The sequence below is a fragment of the Lepisma saccharinum genome (assembly GCF_977018435.1).
Source record: "Lepisma saccharinum chromosome 15 unlocalized genomic scaffold, izLepSacc3.1 SUPER_15_unloc_1, whole genome shotgun sequence".
Taxonomy (NCBI): Eukaryota; Metazoa; Arthropoda; class Insecta; order Zygentoma; family Lepismatidae; genus Lepisma; species Lepisma saccharinum.
Window position 1 is genome coordinate 541,005 of NW_028142892.1, and position 16,386 is coordinate 557,390.

Sequence of the window (16,386 nt, forward strand, 5' to 3'; positions counted from 1 at the left end):
TAAAGACAGCCTATTACATGGAGATACAGATTATCTATATTGTAGATTATAGATATCTGCGTAATTTATTTAATTAGTATCTGAAGAATTCAGATATCCAGATAACTAACTGACATATATGAATATAATTCCTGCTAACAGCTACGTTTTTTTAGCTGCATCGCTATTTTGGGGAGAAACATGCCTTGTTTGCTGCACCACTGGAAAAAAGTGCCTCGTTTGCGTCACCCCCGGAACAAATCCTGTGTATATTCATGGTGTAAGAGACACCAAAATGTCATTAATTGCTGTGTAAGACACAACTTGCAGTGCAAAGCGAGCGATGGAATTTCCACTGCACTGACAAGGGAATATCGCCAGCAATAAATGGCTCAGTACGTTAACAGCATTGATCATCGTCAGTATATAGGATCTCACCAGCAAGAAATTATTGTTACAAGAATGATAGAGTTTCTGGAATTACAATTATTTTCGCGGTAGTATTTGTTCACAAATTTTAAAATTACAATACATTTAGAACACTCAGGTTTACACGACAGTTTGCTCAATAATTTTATCATATTGTAAAAAGTATGTACGAGTTATTGACTTTCCTGCAGAAACGACAATTTTCTTTAGTTAATATACATAGTTTTCAAATTTTTGTATTTCTCCTACTTTTGCGTCACTTTCTTGTAACTTTTGCTAATCATGACACATCATCATCATTATCATCCTTCGCTGTTTCCTGTCTCTGGCTGGGTCAGCATAGAAGGCAAGCCTCTCCATTTTTTCCTGGTCTTCCACCACTCCTCTCTTTCCAAGGTGTTCCAATCTTGTCTCCTAACACTCTCAACTATCTGCTCTTTCCACCAACATCTTGGTCTCTCCCTTGGCCTTATTCCCACTCCTTGTGCATTATAAGCTCTTACTGGTAGTCTTTCTGCATCCATCCTCTTCATGTGTCCGAACCATCTCATCTGTGCCTGATCTATTCTGTCCTGAAGCTTCACTACACCCACTGTCTGTCGGATTTCCTCATTTCTTATTCTATGCCACTTTCGGCTAATTGTGAGAACGAGGAAGAATGATGGAGCAGGAGGATCTCATCCTCCCAACTTGGCATCTTTCCTAGATTTTGTTTCGAGTCCATTTTATGCATAGATAATCTGATTGAGACTGGATCCGAACCACTATGTGCCTCTGCTGGGTATCGAACCTAGGGTCCTTTTGTAGTCAAAAGGGCTACAGGTACTTTTCATTCAAAATGCTGACTTGATATCAGTCTATAAAAATGAAATATTTATTCTCAAGAAAAATATGTTGATGTGAACATAAATACGTAATCCTACCAAATTTTATTTGGGTATAGTTGTAATAATTAATTTGGGTAACACCCTAATTGCAATATTCATATATCAAATTTGAATTGATATGCCACTTGCATAGGTATGGTATTCTCAAAAACTATAGTAAAAATAAGTAACTGAAGTAACATTGCTATCAAAATTATCGAATGACTGGAATCATGATAATAAATAATAGAATCTATTTACCAGTAGTAGGGTATTTTTTTAATAACCATATCGTTGTTTTCATTTTTTTATACAGAAGTAGCGCAAAAAGGAGCGAAGTAGCAAACAGGAGTAGCGTAGCGAGCTACTTTTTGGTAAATGTAGCTGTAGCTGTAGCGAAGCTACATTTTGGAAGAGTAGCTGTAGTTGTAGTGAAGCTACTTTTAAAATGTAGCGTTCTGATCACTGGAAACGGTATACCTGTCTGTATGGCAGCTGAAGTTCTGCGAAGTATGGTCGTGACTGTACAAAGATTCTGACTTGAGACTCGCTCTAACAAGTTCTTCCTCGGATCGTACTCCTGCTTCTTCCCATCTAATCGTCCTAACTCTCCTCTCAATCTTCGTTCTAAAACTCACCGCAACTCACTCACCACTGACTCCCATCCTCCCAGACATTTATTCCAATCTAATTTACTCAATAATGCCGACTTAGTTACCCGTAGTCTCTTCCTTGATTGCGGTTGTTTGCACCTGTTTGCAACAATTGCGATCAAGGAAGCTCGGCAATGTCTGACAAGACATTCCTTAGATGTTTCTGGATATTTCCTGTCTGGAAAGGTGATGGCTAACTAAATGTCTGGAATTTGGAATTCTTTGTACTTTACATTTTCAAAGATTATACAGATCGTTACAATATGATCAACACCATGCTCCAGCTGCTTTTACCCTGCAGGTACTAATTTATTTGAGGCTGGGTGTGCCCCAGAGCTGCTTTATGTAGGGACAAGGCTGGAGAAATTCCAACCTTAGATCACCTACCCTTGAAATCAAACGTGAGTCTCTTTCATGGCAGTCAGATGCCCTACCAACTAGACCGTTGCAGTTTCAATGAATGAAGTGAAATTTATCAAAAAACAAATTAAATTTGCAACATGAAAATATGGAACATCACCTATAAAATATAGAAACTGCATTTATCGCACCCACCGTGAATATCTTTCTCCTGTTTACAGGATTTCAAATTTGTTAAAAACTGGAATCGTCTAGAATTTATTTCTGTCTGATTTTTCCTTTTGCAAACATGAAAACTTTAGGTTACATTGCAGTTCAAAGAATTCATTCATAACACACATAAGTAAATGTTCTCATGTATGTACTGTTCAGTATTTGTGTATTAGATCATCTAGAATGAAAGAGCATCAGACACACCTTAGGTTCTCTCATAAATTCTCAATCATAATTCTATCTTGTTTACTTTTCATTGAATTTTTACACTGCCGTGAATTTACATTGTTCCATGTAAAATTATATTTTCATATCATTCTACAATTAAACAAATAGTGTATATGGACTATTTTTTACTTAAATATTAAAATCTATTTTGATGTAGCAATTTATCTAGAATATGATTTCAGTAATGTTTGATATGTGGAAGCCCCAGTGTCCTGTAGTAAACCACATGCAAAGAATTATTTTTATCTTGCGCCACTGTAGCACAGGCTCACAGGCAACTGCCTCCTTACGGCTGCCTCCGATTTCAACCTATACTTTGATATCTTTTTAATCCTTCTTGCTAGTTCACTTTATAAGCCCCGAGTTGCAGTCCATAATTTATCAAATATAGGTGATAGCCTATTGTCAGCCAGCAAAGCCTTGTGCCTAGGAAAGCTTCTTTCCACTTTGAAAGGAAGCTAGTTTAAAAGAAAGTTCTTTATACATTGAAAAGGTGGCCAAAAAACTGATGAAATATGTTAATCATGTAGAAATGGCCACCCTAATTTTTATTAGTTTTCCATCACACGATCTTCTGTGTATTTCACCCTTACCAAAAGTCATGAAAATCTTAAGGCTTAACTGCAAATTGAGAATTTTCCCGTTTGTTTCTTTTCAGCTGTTTGGACTGCCAGGGTTGATTTGCACTTTAGGAAACCAGGTACAGGAAAGGCCTTCATTTAAGTTGGAAATCTTTGGGCCACATGGACTGAGAAAATTTGTTAGGAATACCCTGAGTCTTTCCAGGTCTCCACTGCCATTTGAGTTTGTTGTAAGTATCAATTTAGCATAGGAAATAGAGAAGGAAGCTTGCCAAACTATTAATAAAACAAATAGTCAAAATGTGTAAAGAAATACAGTATGTAAATAAAGTCATGGTGGGGTTTCAGAGCTAAACAAAACAAAAACAAAGGATGATTATTACACTGCATTGAAGAGTAACTCAAAGAGTTTCCTTACATGTTTAGTACAGTTTGATGTGGCTTCCGTTTGTTGCCCTACACACATCTAATCGATATTCCAATTCTTTCCAATTGAGGTGTAACAGACTGGACAGCTTCTCTGATTCTCTCTGTCAAATGATGAATGTCATTGACACGATCATACATTGTTTGACGTAGCCCCAGAGATAAAAATCTAAAGGCATCAGGTCCGGCAATCGTGATGGCCATTCCTTCCATCCACCCCTTTCTATCCACCACTGTGGAAATGTCTTATCCAGAAACTCACGAACAATGTTGCCATAGTGTGGAGGAGCACCATCTTGTTGAAAGATGACTTCTTCACCTTCATCTTAAATTTGTGACACTACATATGATTCCAACATGTCAAGGTAGTTGTTCGATGTCACTGTAGGCTCAGCAAAGAAAAATGGGGCTATAACTTGTATCATGTGAGAGGGCAGGCACACCAGATGTTCACTTTAGGACTGTTACGTTCATGCTCCATGTAGTCATGAGGTTGTTCATTAGCCCATATTCTGATGCGATGTCGATGAACATGACCGCACACATAGAATGTTGCCTCGTCACTAAACACAATCTTCTGCAAGAACAGATCATCATTGTCCATTTCACCAAGCATCTGCACAGCAAAATCAAATCGTGGATTTTTTGGTTGGGTGGATAGCATGTAACAACTGCAAGTTTGTAACCCGTAAAATGGAGACATTTCTTTAAAACTTTGTGAACTGTAGTCTTCTTCAGATCTAGATTTCAAGCACAGACATGCACCGATTTCTTGGGCTCCTTAGGTGCTCTCCCATACAGCTTCAACAGACTCGTCACTAACTAATGGCCTCCCGGAACATTTTGCATCCAATAAACTGCCCATTTCCTTAAGCCGGCGGTTCCGCCGGCGAATGTTGTTTTCATGTGTAGCCTCTTCATTGTACATACAACGATATTCAAAACGAACACGCATCACGGATTCAAATTTCGCAAGCCAAAGGACACATTGAACTGCACCGTCCACATCTTGACTGACATAATGGCGTGATTTGCTTCACCGTCACGTGATTACCTGCACGTGCATGGTAAGTCTTCGCTACGCTTCCAAAACTATTTGAGGAGTTACTCTTTAATGCAGTGTAATAATCATCCTTTGTTTTTGTTTCGTTTAGATATTATAGGACTCTGAAACCCCACCATGACTTTACAGACATACTGTATTTAAATATATTTATTGTGTTCTTCCTAAAGATTTGCATAACCACTTTTTGTACATTAAAAAAAAAGATTATTATTTTGCATGTATTTATTTATTACTTGCCTGCAAGTAAAGATGGATCCAGTTAATTGTATTAGCCCTCATTGATGGCATAGTGGTAATGCTCTCACCTTGTAATCGAGCAGTGGCGTGCATTCAAGGTAAGCTACCGAAGCACTGCTTTGGTATTCTATTCGAATTTTGCATAACTCTCAGGATAATTAGACTCCCTGCAAATGTCGAGAGACATTTTTTCGGAGCCCAAGAAGGACTAAAATGCCGCAAAGCAGTGGCATGTGGTGCTTTTATGAAGGCAAGCCTGCCCCTTGATGTACTATTGTTTATTTAAAAATTATATATTCAGTGCTTCGGCTATCTAAATGGTCACGGCACGCTACTGTAATCGAGTCATGGGTTTGATACTCAGTGTAGCCATACATTGTGCTTAAACTGTAGGTCCAATTCCGATTAGCCTAAGTTGACTTACAAACAAAGCCCACCATTGCTGTATTGCATTCCTCATACTGCCTCTCCTCTCCCATGAAGAAGAAGTCATCTCATGTTACCTGCTATACCTGTAAACCAACTTTCTTCACATATACTCAGAGCTCGAAAAATCTTCTTCAGAGCTACACGCCAGCTCTGAAAATCAGGCGCCAGGAAACCACCTACTAGCAATTGTGCACAGGGTGCGAAATCATTGAAAACTGGGGGGGGGGGGGGGGGGGGGTAGAAAGTTCTTAATCTCTCCCCCACATGTGTATTATTAAAAGTAAAAATAAATCACTCAATTAATATTATATTATTATTTTTATTAATTACATAAAGGAAATTAATTTGTTACTTTTATACATATCAGATATTGCAAAGCAGCTAACTAATTCCTTTAGTAACTGGTTAAAGATGTTAATAAATTATGAAATAGTTGGTGGTTTTATTATGTGAAAGTATTTGTTTTGTTTTTGCTTTATGTTAATATAAATTAATTAGATTTCATAGTTATTCTTTTCTTGCATTCTTATTTTACTTTTATTGTGCATATTGATGTTGATTTGTTAATTATAGAGAGATCACAACCACACTAATGTGTGTGTATTATTCTTAGTAAAGTATATTGGAAATTAAAAGTAATTCCTTATCTTTTGTTTATTGTAACAAAACTCTACCATCTGGGAATTTTTGGTGGGGGGATTTTTGAGGCCAAGATTGTTGGTGAGGGGGATTTCCCCTGAGTGCATACTATAAGAAGATGAGCCGGCCGCTGTGGTGGAGTGGTTAGCACATCACGTTACGATGCAAGGGGTCCCGGGTTCGAATACTGGCCTGGGCATGGATGTTTGTGAGTGTTCATTCATCATATCATCACTCATCCCCATATTCGCAAATTATCCAAAAGTGGCAAAAAACTAAGTAAAATAAAACAAATCAATCAATCTATAAGAATCTGAGCATCACTATTAAAAACATCGCTAAATCATGTGAGAAAGCGGGTTCAGGTACAAGGAGTAAGAAATTGTTACTGATTGTATGGAATCTTCACAACATTGATAAAAAAATCATTTGCTAACTTACGCTGTACTGCAATTTGAACTTAGAATTTTCAAAATTTTGTACATGCAAACTTAAAAAACGGCAATATTACAGCAAAAGCTCACAGTCACCAGGCTCACATTTTTAGTCGCCATGGTGACCTGGATTTTTCAAGCCCTGCATATACTCTATGTGATGAGAAGTATCTGGACACCCACCTGAGAATGAAGTACACCTGTGGGCCACCCTCCATCGAGAACACGGGCAGTCAATATGGTTTTGGCCCACCCTTAGCCTTGATGACAGCCTTCACTCTCGCAGGCATACTTTCAATCAGCTGGCGGAAGGTTTCCTGGGGAATGGCAGCCTATTCCTCATGGAGCGCCGAAATGAGAAGAGGTATCGATGTGGGTCGGTGTGGTCTAGCATGAAGTCAGTGTTCCAAAACATTCCCGAGATGTTCTATGGGATTCAAATCAGGACTGTGCACATGCCAGTCCATTAGTGAGATGATGTTGTTGTCAAACAACTCCCCTGCAAGCCCTGTAGTAAGAACAGGTGCTCGGTCGTGTTGAAAGTGTAATGATCATCCCTGAACTGGTCCCCGATGGTAGGCAGCATGAAAGCAGTTTAAATGTTAATATAAGCTTGTGTAAAGCAACAAGGGTGCCAAGCCCCCTCCAGGAGCTGTAACCCCGCCACCCAAGAATTTCACCGTTGGCACTATACAGGCTGGTAGATGTCGTTCACCAGACATTCGCCACACCCACACCCTAGCGTCGAATCGCCACATTGTGTATCGTGATTCATCACTGCACACGACTTTTTTTTTTACTGTTCTATGGTCCAGTTTTGATGCTCGTTGCACCACGCAAGGTGGCATTTGGCATTTGCCTGTGTGATGTTTGGCTTATGGGCAGCTGCTCGGCTATGGTAACCAAGTTGCCACACCTCACGCCGAACAGTCATGGTGCTTGGAGTAGATCCTGATGCAGTTTGGAATTCCTCTGTGATGGTGGCGATGAATGATTGACCATTATGCTGTACGACCCTCTTCAACACTCGACGGTCTGTGGAGGTCAACATGGTAGGTTGGCTTGCATGCTTTTGGGTTGTACAGGTCCCTTCATATTTCCACTTCGCTATAACATCGAATAGTGTACCTAGGGATGTTTAAGAGGGTGAAATTCTCGTGCACAGACTTCTTACACAAGTGGCATCAAACCACCTGATCATGTTGAAAGTCTGTGAGTTCCTCAGACCATTTCATACTGCTGTCTGCTGTAACGGTCAAGTATTTGAATGTTCCTTTCTTTATTTCTACATGGCTTTTGAGTGCGATTTTCGACGGAGATCACTTAATGAGATGTCTTCACTGTCTTCGTGTCCTCTAAATCCCTTATTTGGAGTAAGGGCAAAACGATTAAGGAAGTGTGGATTGTTTACTTCTTAGCCATGACCATAAGAAGCATCCCCAAATATGGACCTTCCTGCGTTTCACACGAGGCAATAAAAATAGCCCTGTTGAAGGCCACCCCTTAAGTATAAAAAGCCCAGAAAATGGGTAAAAATGTGGCAGATCTGAGATGTGGCCTGAGCCGCTGTCCAGCCTCCGATCCACGATGACCATCCACCCAGCCGAGTTCAGGCTGTCTCCAGGCACTTAGAAGAACAAGAATGTACTCTTACAGCTTGCTAAGTATCGCTAATCTACCTTTCTTTCCAAGCAGCTCCCTTACCTTAACACTTAGGCAGAGATACTCTTCATATATCAACAACAACTATTCTTTGTAATAAATCTTGTTACTGTTAACCATTACTATATGTCTTATTGTGTCTATTCTTTACAGGTTCTCCCACTTAGTATTAAGACTCTACCAAGATGATGATGCAGTCTCTTTCAGCTATAAGGCCAGCCATCCGAGTTACATTCCCTAGTGGTAATACGGGGTCTCTCCTCATACTGCTGCATGCGGCACCTTAAAATCCACTCCCTAATTATGAGAAATATAGATTTCAAATATCGTCAGTACTCATAAATTTTGTATTGGTAAAAATTTCCATGTGTTTGTTCATCCTTTCTGGTAAGCAGGTTGTAGTGTACTTTTTCAGAAGTTATGGGTTAGTGTTCAGCATGCTGTAACATATTTTTTATATTCCTTTGTACCTATTATTGAATTCTGTCTCAGCAATGTTTTACAGTTTTGCTGAAGTAATATGTTGTTGCAGGTTCATGAATTGATGCCTGAAGCTGGACAATTTCCAGAAGACTGGGAGGGCTGGAAAGTTGATCATGATTGCGATGAGCATCCACATCTTCAAGAAATGAGTGGGAGGTGTATAAGCAACGTGGACCTTACATGGGATGTGTAAGTAGTGCATATCAACTCTTTATCTACATTCAGGATTGCCAACGATCTGCAAATCATAATAAAATAACCCATGGTAAAACTGCCCATTTCCGTGTGCCGTGGTTGGAATTCATCCAACCGGTTACGGGGTGACGTGTGGTCAGCACAATGTATCTCCAGTCCTTGCTGTAGCTTTTCATGACCAGGTAACGCTACTCGTTTGTAGCTCTCCAATTTCCTCATGATGGTGTGTAGCCACTGGTCCCATGCACAGGCCGATATCTCAGGAGAAAATTGTATAAATCGTGAAAAGGCTGAAAAAGTCTGGGAAATCAATGTACGAGTGAAAAATTCCTTGAAAAGCCAGGAAAGATGAATTGTATTTTTTTTTAACTCATTAGACTTTGGGAATGAAAGTAATTTCCACTTCCCTTTTAATGACGGTAAATATTCTATATAAAATGTGCATATTTGTTCATTCATTTTCAACAGTGAAAAATGTCAGAGAATTGGTTTTGCCAAAATATCAAGGGATCCTGGGTTCAGATCCCAGCCTCAGCATATGTGAGTGTCCCTTCATCAATTTTGTCATATAATCACTCATCCTCATCGTCACTCTTAGCCAAGTGACAGTGATGCTATATAGCGTAATTCTAATCAAAACAGATTGTTGTTGAACAAGCACCATTAGGCCTTTGGGAGGACAATTAGAGACAGGTTCAACCAAAGGTGCAGGAAATTCTCAAGTTGGGAGAGGCGGAATGAGTGGAGAAATGTCACTATCAACACGATTGTGTTTTCAAGGACACAGATTGTTGTTGTGGTACAAGGATGCAGGTGCAGTGGCGTCGCTAGGCCCTTTTTGGGATGGCTTCAGCCCCCCCAATCCCTCGATAAGCCCCCCCAATTTTTAGCTATTATTACATACAGTATTTCGAGAAAATATATTTGAACAATTGTTAATGCAGGAACATACCTCTAGATACATATTCTGGGAAAGAATCGTTTCGTTGTGACATAGTTTTTTTTAAAACCATGATCTTACATCTGACACGTCATGTCTTTAGCTGGCAATAGTGCAAACGATAGCCGTCATTTGTTCTACAGGGAGGTTATTTCAGTCGTTTACCGCCAGAGTGTCGGCCGTTCGGCGGCTTCTTCATGCAACAGGTCCCGGCAAATTGCGTTCAGGAAGTCCGTGACAGAAACAGCTTGTTTTGTAATGTTTCCACTTTTCACAATTACAGTTACAATTACAATTGAAATAAGCACGTACCTTGTCGCAAGGATGCTGGAAATGGTGTCCTCCCAAATACAAATATTTCAGGCACCTTATTTCTGACATCTAATCTTGGATTAGACATCGCTACTTTATCCTCAGTTGACAGAAATAGAAGATAGCATCCCGGCGCATAAAGCAAACCGAAAGGGTAAAATGATATTTAAAAGTAATAAAAATAATGATCACTAACCTCCTGTGTTATAAGAGATGTTGAAAATGACCTCCTTTAACAGCAATACAACACGTTTCTTAGGTTCAAGAGATCCTGTCTATCGTAATTCCCTGACCACTTTTCTGCAAGAATTCGTTTTCACGTAATTATCGTACATAAAAACTCTCTGTTCAAGACTATATTTGTTTAACGACATAACTAATGAATGAATAACAATTAACACACAATAAAGCACTAGCACTGAACAGCACAGCAACTCAACACAGTATAAACAACACGCATACTGATAAACGCAAACAGAAGTGAACATGAGCGTAGACTCACAGTCACTACGTCTGGTAGCCGACAGTGTTGCTAACCATTTTCCGGAATTTTCTTTACTTACAACAAATTTTGACTTGTTTTTGAACCCTCAATTCTTGAGTGGTTTTTGTGACTATTAAATTACAAGTGCCGATCGCTGAAATCATGGTTGCAAAAAATTACTAAAGAACTTGACATACACCATCACATCCATAGTACATTTAATGAACGCCATTCCAAAAGGCATGTTTCCGAACTTATGCAGAATGTTGCAAATTGCAGTGACAATTCCTGTGACATCAGCATCGTGTGAGAGGAGTTTTAGCTGTTTGAATCAAGATATTTTTGCGTAATAGTATGGGCCAAGACAGACTTTCCTCACTTGCAATACTGGCTATAGAAAAGGAAGAGTGTCATGAATTGTGTGTAGATTGTGTTATTGAGAATTTTGCAACAAATTCGAACCGCAGAGTATAGCTGATACATAAAGACATAGTTCACCAGCATTAGAAAAACAGGACAAGAATATCCATCTGTTTTCATAAAAATTAATGCAGTAAGTCTATGTTAGTTTTAATTCCTTATGCTTGTTATATATTATTGTCTTATTAATCACTTTGCTATTTTCAAACATTAAAAATATTTACAATAGTAATAAGTCATGTATCTGGTTGCAGCCCCCCCAAAGCAGATGGCCTAGCGACGCCACTGTGCAGGTGGTATGTAGCAAGCCTTTTCTGGTTTGACACTGTGTGGTATGATGGATGTGAAGGCATCGCCCACTATGTTCTTTGGTTACACACTTTCAACTATTACTTTCCCCAAAGTTTGAAAAGGTATTTGGTGTTCACCATTTTACCACTAGTAATAATCTTTTTTTTAAATTTGTAATCGTACGTCCTCCCAATAATGAAGTGTATTCATCCAGCAGTGAAAGAAGCTGAAAAAAAAGTCCTTAAATTGATTTCATGAACTTTCAATCATCCTTGTTAATATCTAGCTCGATTAGCTCAATGCTCTATGATGCCAGAGGTCCCAGGTTTGAATCCCAGCCAGGCCATGACTAACTAACTAACTCTCTAGCCTTCTTAAACCCGAAGGTTCATGGCTGCAGCAACAACGGCCTTCCATCTGTTCCTATCTTGAGCAAGATCTATATACTCTTTTCCATCCCTACCGATTTCTTTTAGGTCCATCTCAACGTTGTCCCTCCATCTTCGTCTTGGCCTTCCTACAGGTCTCTTACAGCCTGGCCATTGGTGTTCTTTATGTGTTCCTTCATCAATTTCATCACTCATCTTCATTGTTGTGATTAGACAAAAGTGGCAGAAAAGGCACACTAAATCAACATTATTAAAAATCTAGCTCGATTCTGGATACAATTTTAAATTTTCCAAAGCAACGTCTGAAATTTCCTGTGTGGGGAAAGCGGGCTAGTGATCTCGAAGATTCACTGAAATATTTTCTATTTTATTTAAGTTATCAGTCAATTCTGTACTGGTAAAAAGTTTATTGGTCCGTCCCCACTGAATTAAATTGATTAAATTACCAATGTACAGACATTTTGTTTGAGGTGAAGAGGGACATTACGCACCTGTTGTGCATTTATTTCAATATCGTCGGATTGGGCACTGCTATTTAAAAAAGGTTATAGTATGCAAGAGAGTATTAATTTCTCTCCATGTTGCAAGTGGAAACTGTTTTTCAAGTTGATTAGTAAGCTAGGCACGATGTTTGAAAAATACGATTAATAAGTATTTACAGAATCACGTATTCCCTATGGGAAATTAAGTTCAACTTCAAATTACAGCTAATCAAATGCGAGTTTCGACTTTTACTACTATGACATAGTTCAACGTGACCTTTATCCGTCCATGTACTTTTCTACGACATTGGATGTTTGATATTCCCGAGAGAATGAATAAAATAATGGTCCCATAAACCTAATGCATTTCTCCTTCCTCCTACGGCCATCCTGGCAGTGTTGCCAAACCTGATGTGCATAAAAGAGCTAAATTTCACCATTAATTGAGTTAAAGATGACTTTCAAGGAGCTAAATTAATCAAGGCTGCATAAAGTGTGTCGTAGGGTAATTTTAGGTGTCAGAGCTATTACCGTTAGCTTTAAAGTGATGACAATGTATTCTTAGTTTTCACCGCCTAGATTTGGCGGCATCACCCATCTCAATATTCCACTGATGCTCATATGAAATCGAAAATAAAGGATTCCCGGATAACAATATATAAAAGTACCTGGGGAGGTAAGAGGGGTTGTGTGGCGCAGCATATATATGAATATCATGCCACGTGCAAAATGTACACTCATGGCAAAAGTTGGTCTATGTGGGCCGGAGCCAGTGGTGGCATCATAGTGGGGCAGAGAGCGGGTGTCACAGTTCACAGCCAAACGAGCGCACGAAAGAGCCAGATCTGGCTCCAAAAGAGTGAAGATGCCAACAGTGATTGGCAGCTGCCCCAGTGAGAAAGACTTAGGGGAAAATGTCCTTCTCCCCCTTAATGCAGATAGATTTACAAGGTGTATAGGGTGACCCTTTGTGAAGTCACCCAAATGTCAATTTCTTTTCCATGCAGTACACACTGGACTGCATTTTGCAGACTAACGAGGCTCTGGCATGTAGACTCACGGCAGGCTTGTGTTGTGTTGTCCTTGTACGTTTGTGATTGTCCCTTCATCCATGTCACCTTATCACCATTCGTCCTTATGTTCGTCATAGCCAAAAGTGAAAGAAAAGCAAGTAAGGTAATACAAATCAATCAAGCATCTAGCGTTACAGTTAATTAATCATACTCCTAGTAAATGTAACAATATTACTTGTACAAATTATGATTGATTGATTTGCTTTATTTTACTTTGCTTCTTGTTCCACTTTTTGGCTAATTTGCAAAGATGAGGATGAGTGATGATATGATGAAATTGATGAATGGACACTCACAAACATCCATGCCCAAGCCAGGATTCGAACCCGGGACCCCTTACAAATTATGACAGATCGTGATTGTTAACCTAACAGTTGCCAACGACAATACTGTATTAATGAATAAAATATGTTTCAGGTATGAAGATTCCCATGTCACTGTACAAGCAGGGCCTATTGACCACCGGGTTCCCTGTTTCGGATACGTTGTGCTGGGGAAGGAGCAGCCTGGAAAGCTGGATGCTAGGCGGTTGGTGGAACTTGGAGTCAAACCGGGGCCCTTGTATGCGAAGATAAAAAATGGGGCCACGGTGACTCTAGAGGATGGGACGATTGTATCCTTCACTGGGCGAAAACTCTTTGACTTTTACTTTCGTAGTCAAGTTGTTTCGGTTTATCTGGTTACTTGGTTTCTGTGCCTAGATGTCTTTTCACAAGCTCTCTAGTGTGAAATGGGCACAATTGATAATGTTACAAAGTATGCTTTTAAGTGTATACATTATTTTCTTTCGGTATGAGAAGTATGAGTATGATATTTCATATTTTTTAGCTATTTACTAGGGATGGGCCAATACCGATAAAGTACCAATATAAAATTTACCGATACTGATAACTAGAGCCCAGATTTGTATGTAATTACATATTCTATTCCTTTCTACATACACACTTTGAATAGGAAAATGTCAACGAATTATATAAGTGACATGATTTGGCATAAGTTTCATGTTACATATTTTTACATATTTGCCAGGATATTACATATTTTACATATTTACTTTACATAAAACAAAATATTCATACTATGGGAATGAGAGACGCGAGATAATTCAGCAGCACCTATCAAATGCAAAAACTGCCCAACCCACCACCGGACTGCCAAGCATATCAAATTCCACAATCATAAAATTGAGAAAGTACATATCAAATTCCACAACCATAATATTGAGAAAGTACATGTCAAATACAAAGCACACACTCTCATAGACACAAAAATCAAAGAAACACACACCATCATGTACTACAACCATGAACTGAACATAGATAGTGGCCAGGCACACCACGCCTGGCTTCCGTTATTGCAACAATTAACACCGCTGAACAGCAGATGGCATATACGCAGACAAACAGGCGACAGCAGCACACCTAGCGGCGATTTAGGAAAAAAACAACAGAAACTCGCCAAGAAACAACACAATGAATTCCTACGATAATGGTAGCAGTGGCTACCGAAATTAATAGAAAATAATGTAAAACATCTTCGCGGAAAACGTGAGTACCTTAATTATAAAACAAAATATTTCAGTATATTTTCCTATCTTGAGCCTTTTTCCTATATTTTTGACCTCTGAAACATGATGAAGACAATTTGTACAAGGTGTACAACTTTGCTTCCGCAGTGTTTCCCCAAAAATATGACGCTGGAATGAAAAATATTGCTTACCCAGGCATTATTCAAAGTATTGTCCATCGCTGGCCACTACTTTCTCCCATCTTTCGGGCAGCGTACGAATGCCGCGTCTAAAAAATTGTTCATCTTTGGAGGCGATCCACGAATCGATCCACTTTTTGACTTCTTCATAAGATCGGAAGTGTTGGTCAGCCAGTTCATGAGCCATTGATCTAAACAGGTGATAATCAGAGGGAGCGATGTCTGGAGAATAAGGCGGGTGGGGTAGGACGTCCCATCTTAATGTTTCCAAGTACGTTTTCACCACTTTGGCAACGTGGGGTCGTGCTGTCATGCTGCAAAATCACTTTGTCGTGCCTCTCGCTGTATTGCGGCCGTTTGTCCTTCAATGCTCGGCTCAAACGCATTCTTCTTGAGTTTGACGCGAGTCTTCAATCAGCAATGTCTCCAATTCTGCATCTTCGAAAACTTTCTGTCTTCCACCACTATGCCGGTCTTCGACGTTAAAGTCACCGTTCTTGAAGCGTTGAAACCACTCACGACAGGTTCTCTCACTTATAGCGTCCTCACCATACGTAGTGGAGAGCATTCGATGAGCCTCAGCCGCAGTTTTCTTCATATTGAAACAAAAAAGTAGAACCTCCCGCAAATGGCGAGAATTTGGCTCGTACACTGACATTTTCAATCGCGAACAACTTCACGATGCACACACCACTCGACTAATGTTTGAATGGGGATATCTTGACAGAGGTCCAAGCTAACTGCGTGATGTCTGCGATCTGCTTCTTTCGACCGCTACTTCCTGTTGTTGCCACCTGTCGGAAAACGGCGGAAGCAAAGTTGTACACCTTGTAGCTCATGTGATGTCACATTTACTAATCAGTGAGATGCATAGTGCTTACGGCACTTCCAAGTCGAAAGACAGGCTGAAAACAAACAAACAAAAAAAAAACATACAGAAACTGTTATTTATCGAAAGATGCCGAAGTGTAGTGGTTCACTCTGTAACAAAAGATATGTAAGTCCTGTGTGCATTAATTCTTCTGCCCCTACATTTACATATTCTACAATAACTTGCAATGTGAAAAGTAATTAATAGTTGACAAAATTGGTTTCTTATGTACACATTGCTCTGCCTTTTTAGTTTATAAATTTGACACAAATTTTAATTTGAACAACTCATGTCCTTAAAATTATGTTGAATATGTTCAATAAAATAAATATCTAGCAGGATTCTTGAAATTGCATGAATATTCAATTATTATTATTAATATTACATATTCTTTGATGCTACATATTGAGCTTGATATCCTTTTGATAATACATATTCAGGTACATATTTTATCAATTATTGCTACATATTTTGTACTTTGATATTACATAAAAATCCAGGGCCTACTGATAACTGATATAAAATTCCAAATGGTCC

At 39.1% G+C, this 16,386-nt stretch overlaps 1 protein-coding gene across 2 annotated transcripts in view; it reads left to right on the top strand.

Annotated features, from left to right (window-relative positions):
- The window catches only part of LOC145982223 (zinc phosphodiesterase ELAC protein 1-like), a 53,211-nt gene that overhangs the window by 12,579 nt on the left and 24,246 nt on the right, over positions 1-16,386 (top strand). For both annotated transcript variants that reach the window (XM_083115792.1, XM_083115793.1), the window contains 3 exons: positions 3,387-3,539; positions 8,735-8,874; positions 13,689-13,884. In XM_083115792.1, the coding sequence (XP_082971918.1) occupies positions 3,387-3,539; positions 8,735-8,874; positions 13,689-13,884 (489 nt within the window). The remainder of the gene's footprint in view (positions 1-3,386; positions 3,540-8,734; positions 8,875-13,688; positions 13,885-16,386) is intronic.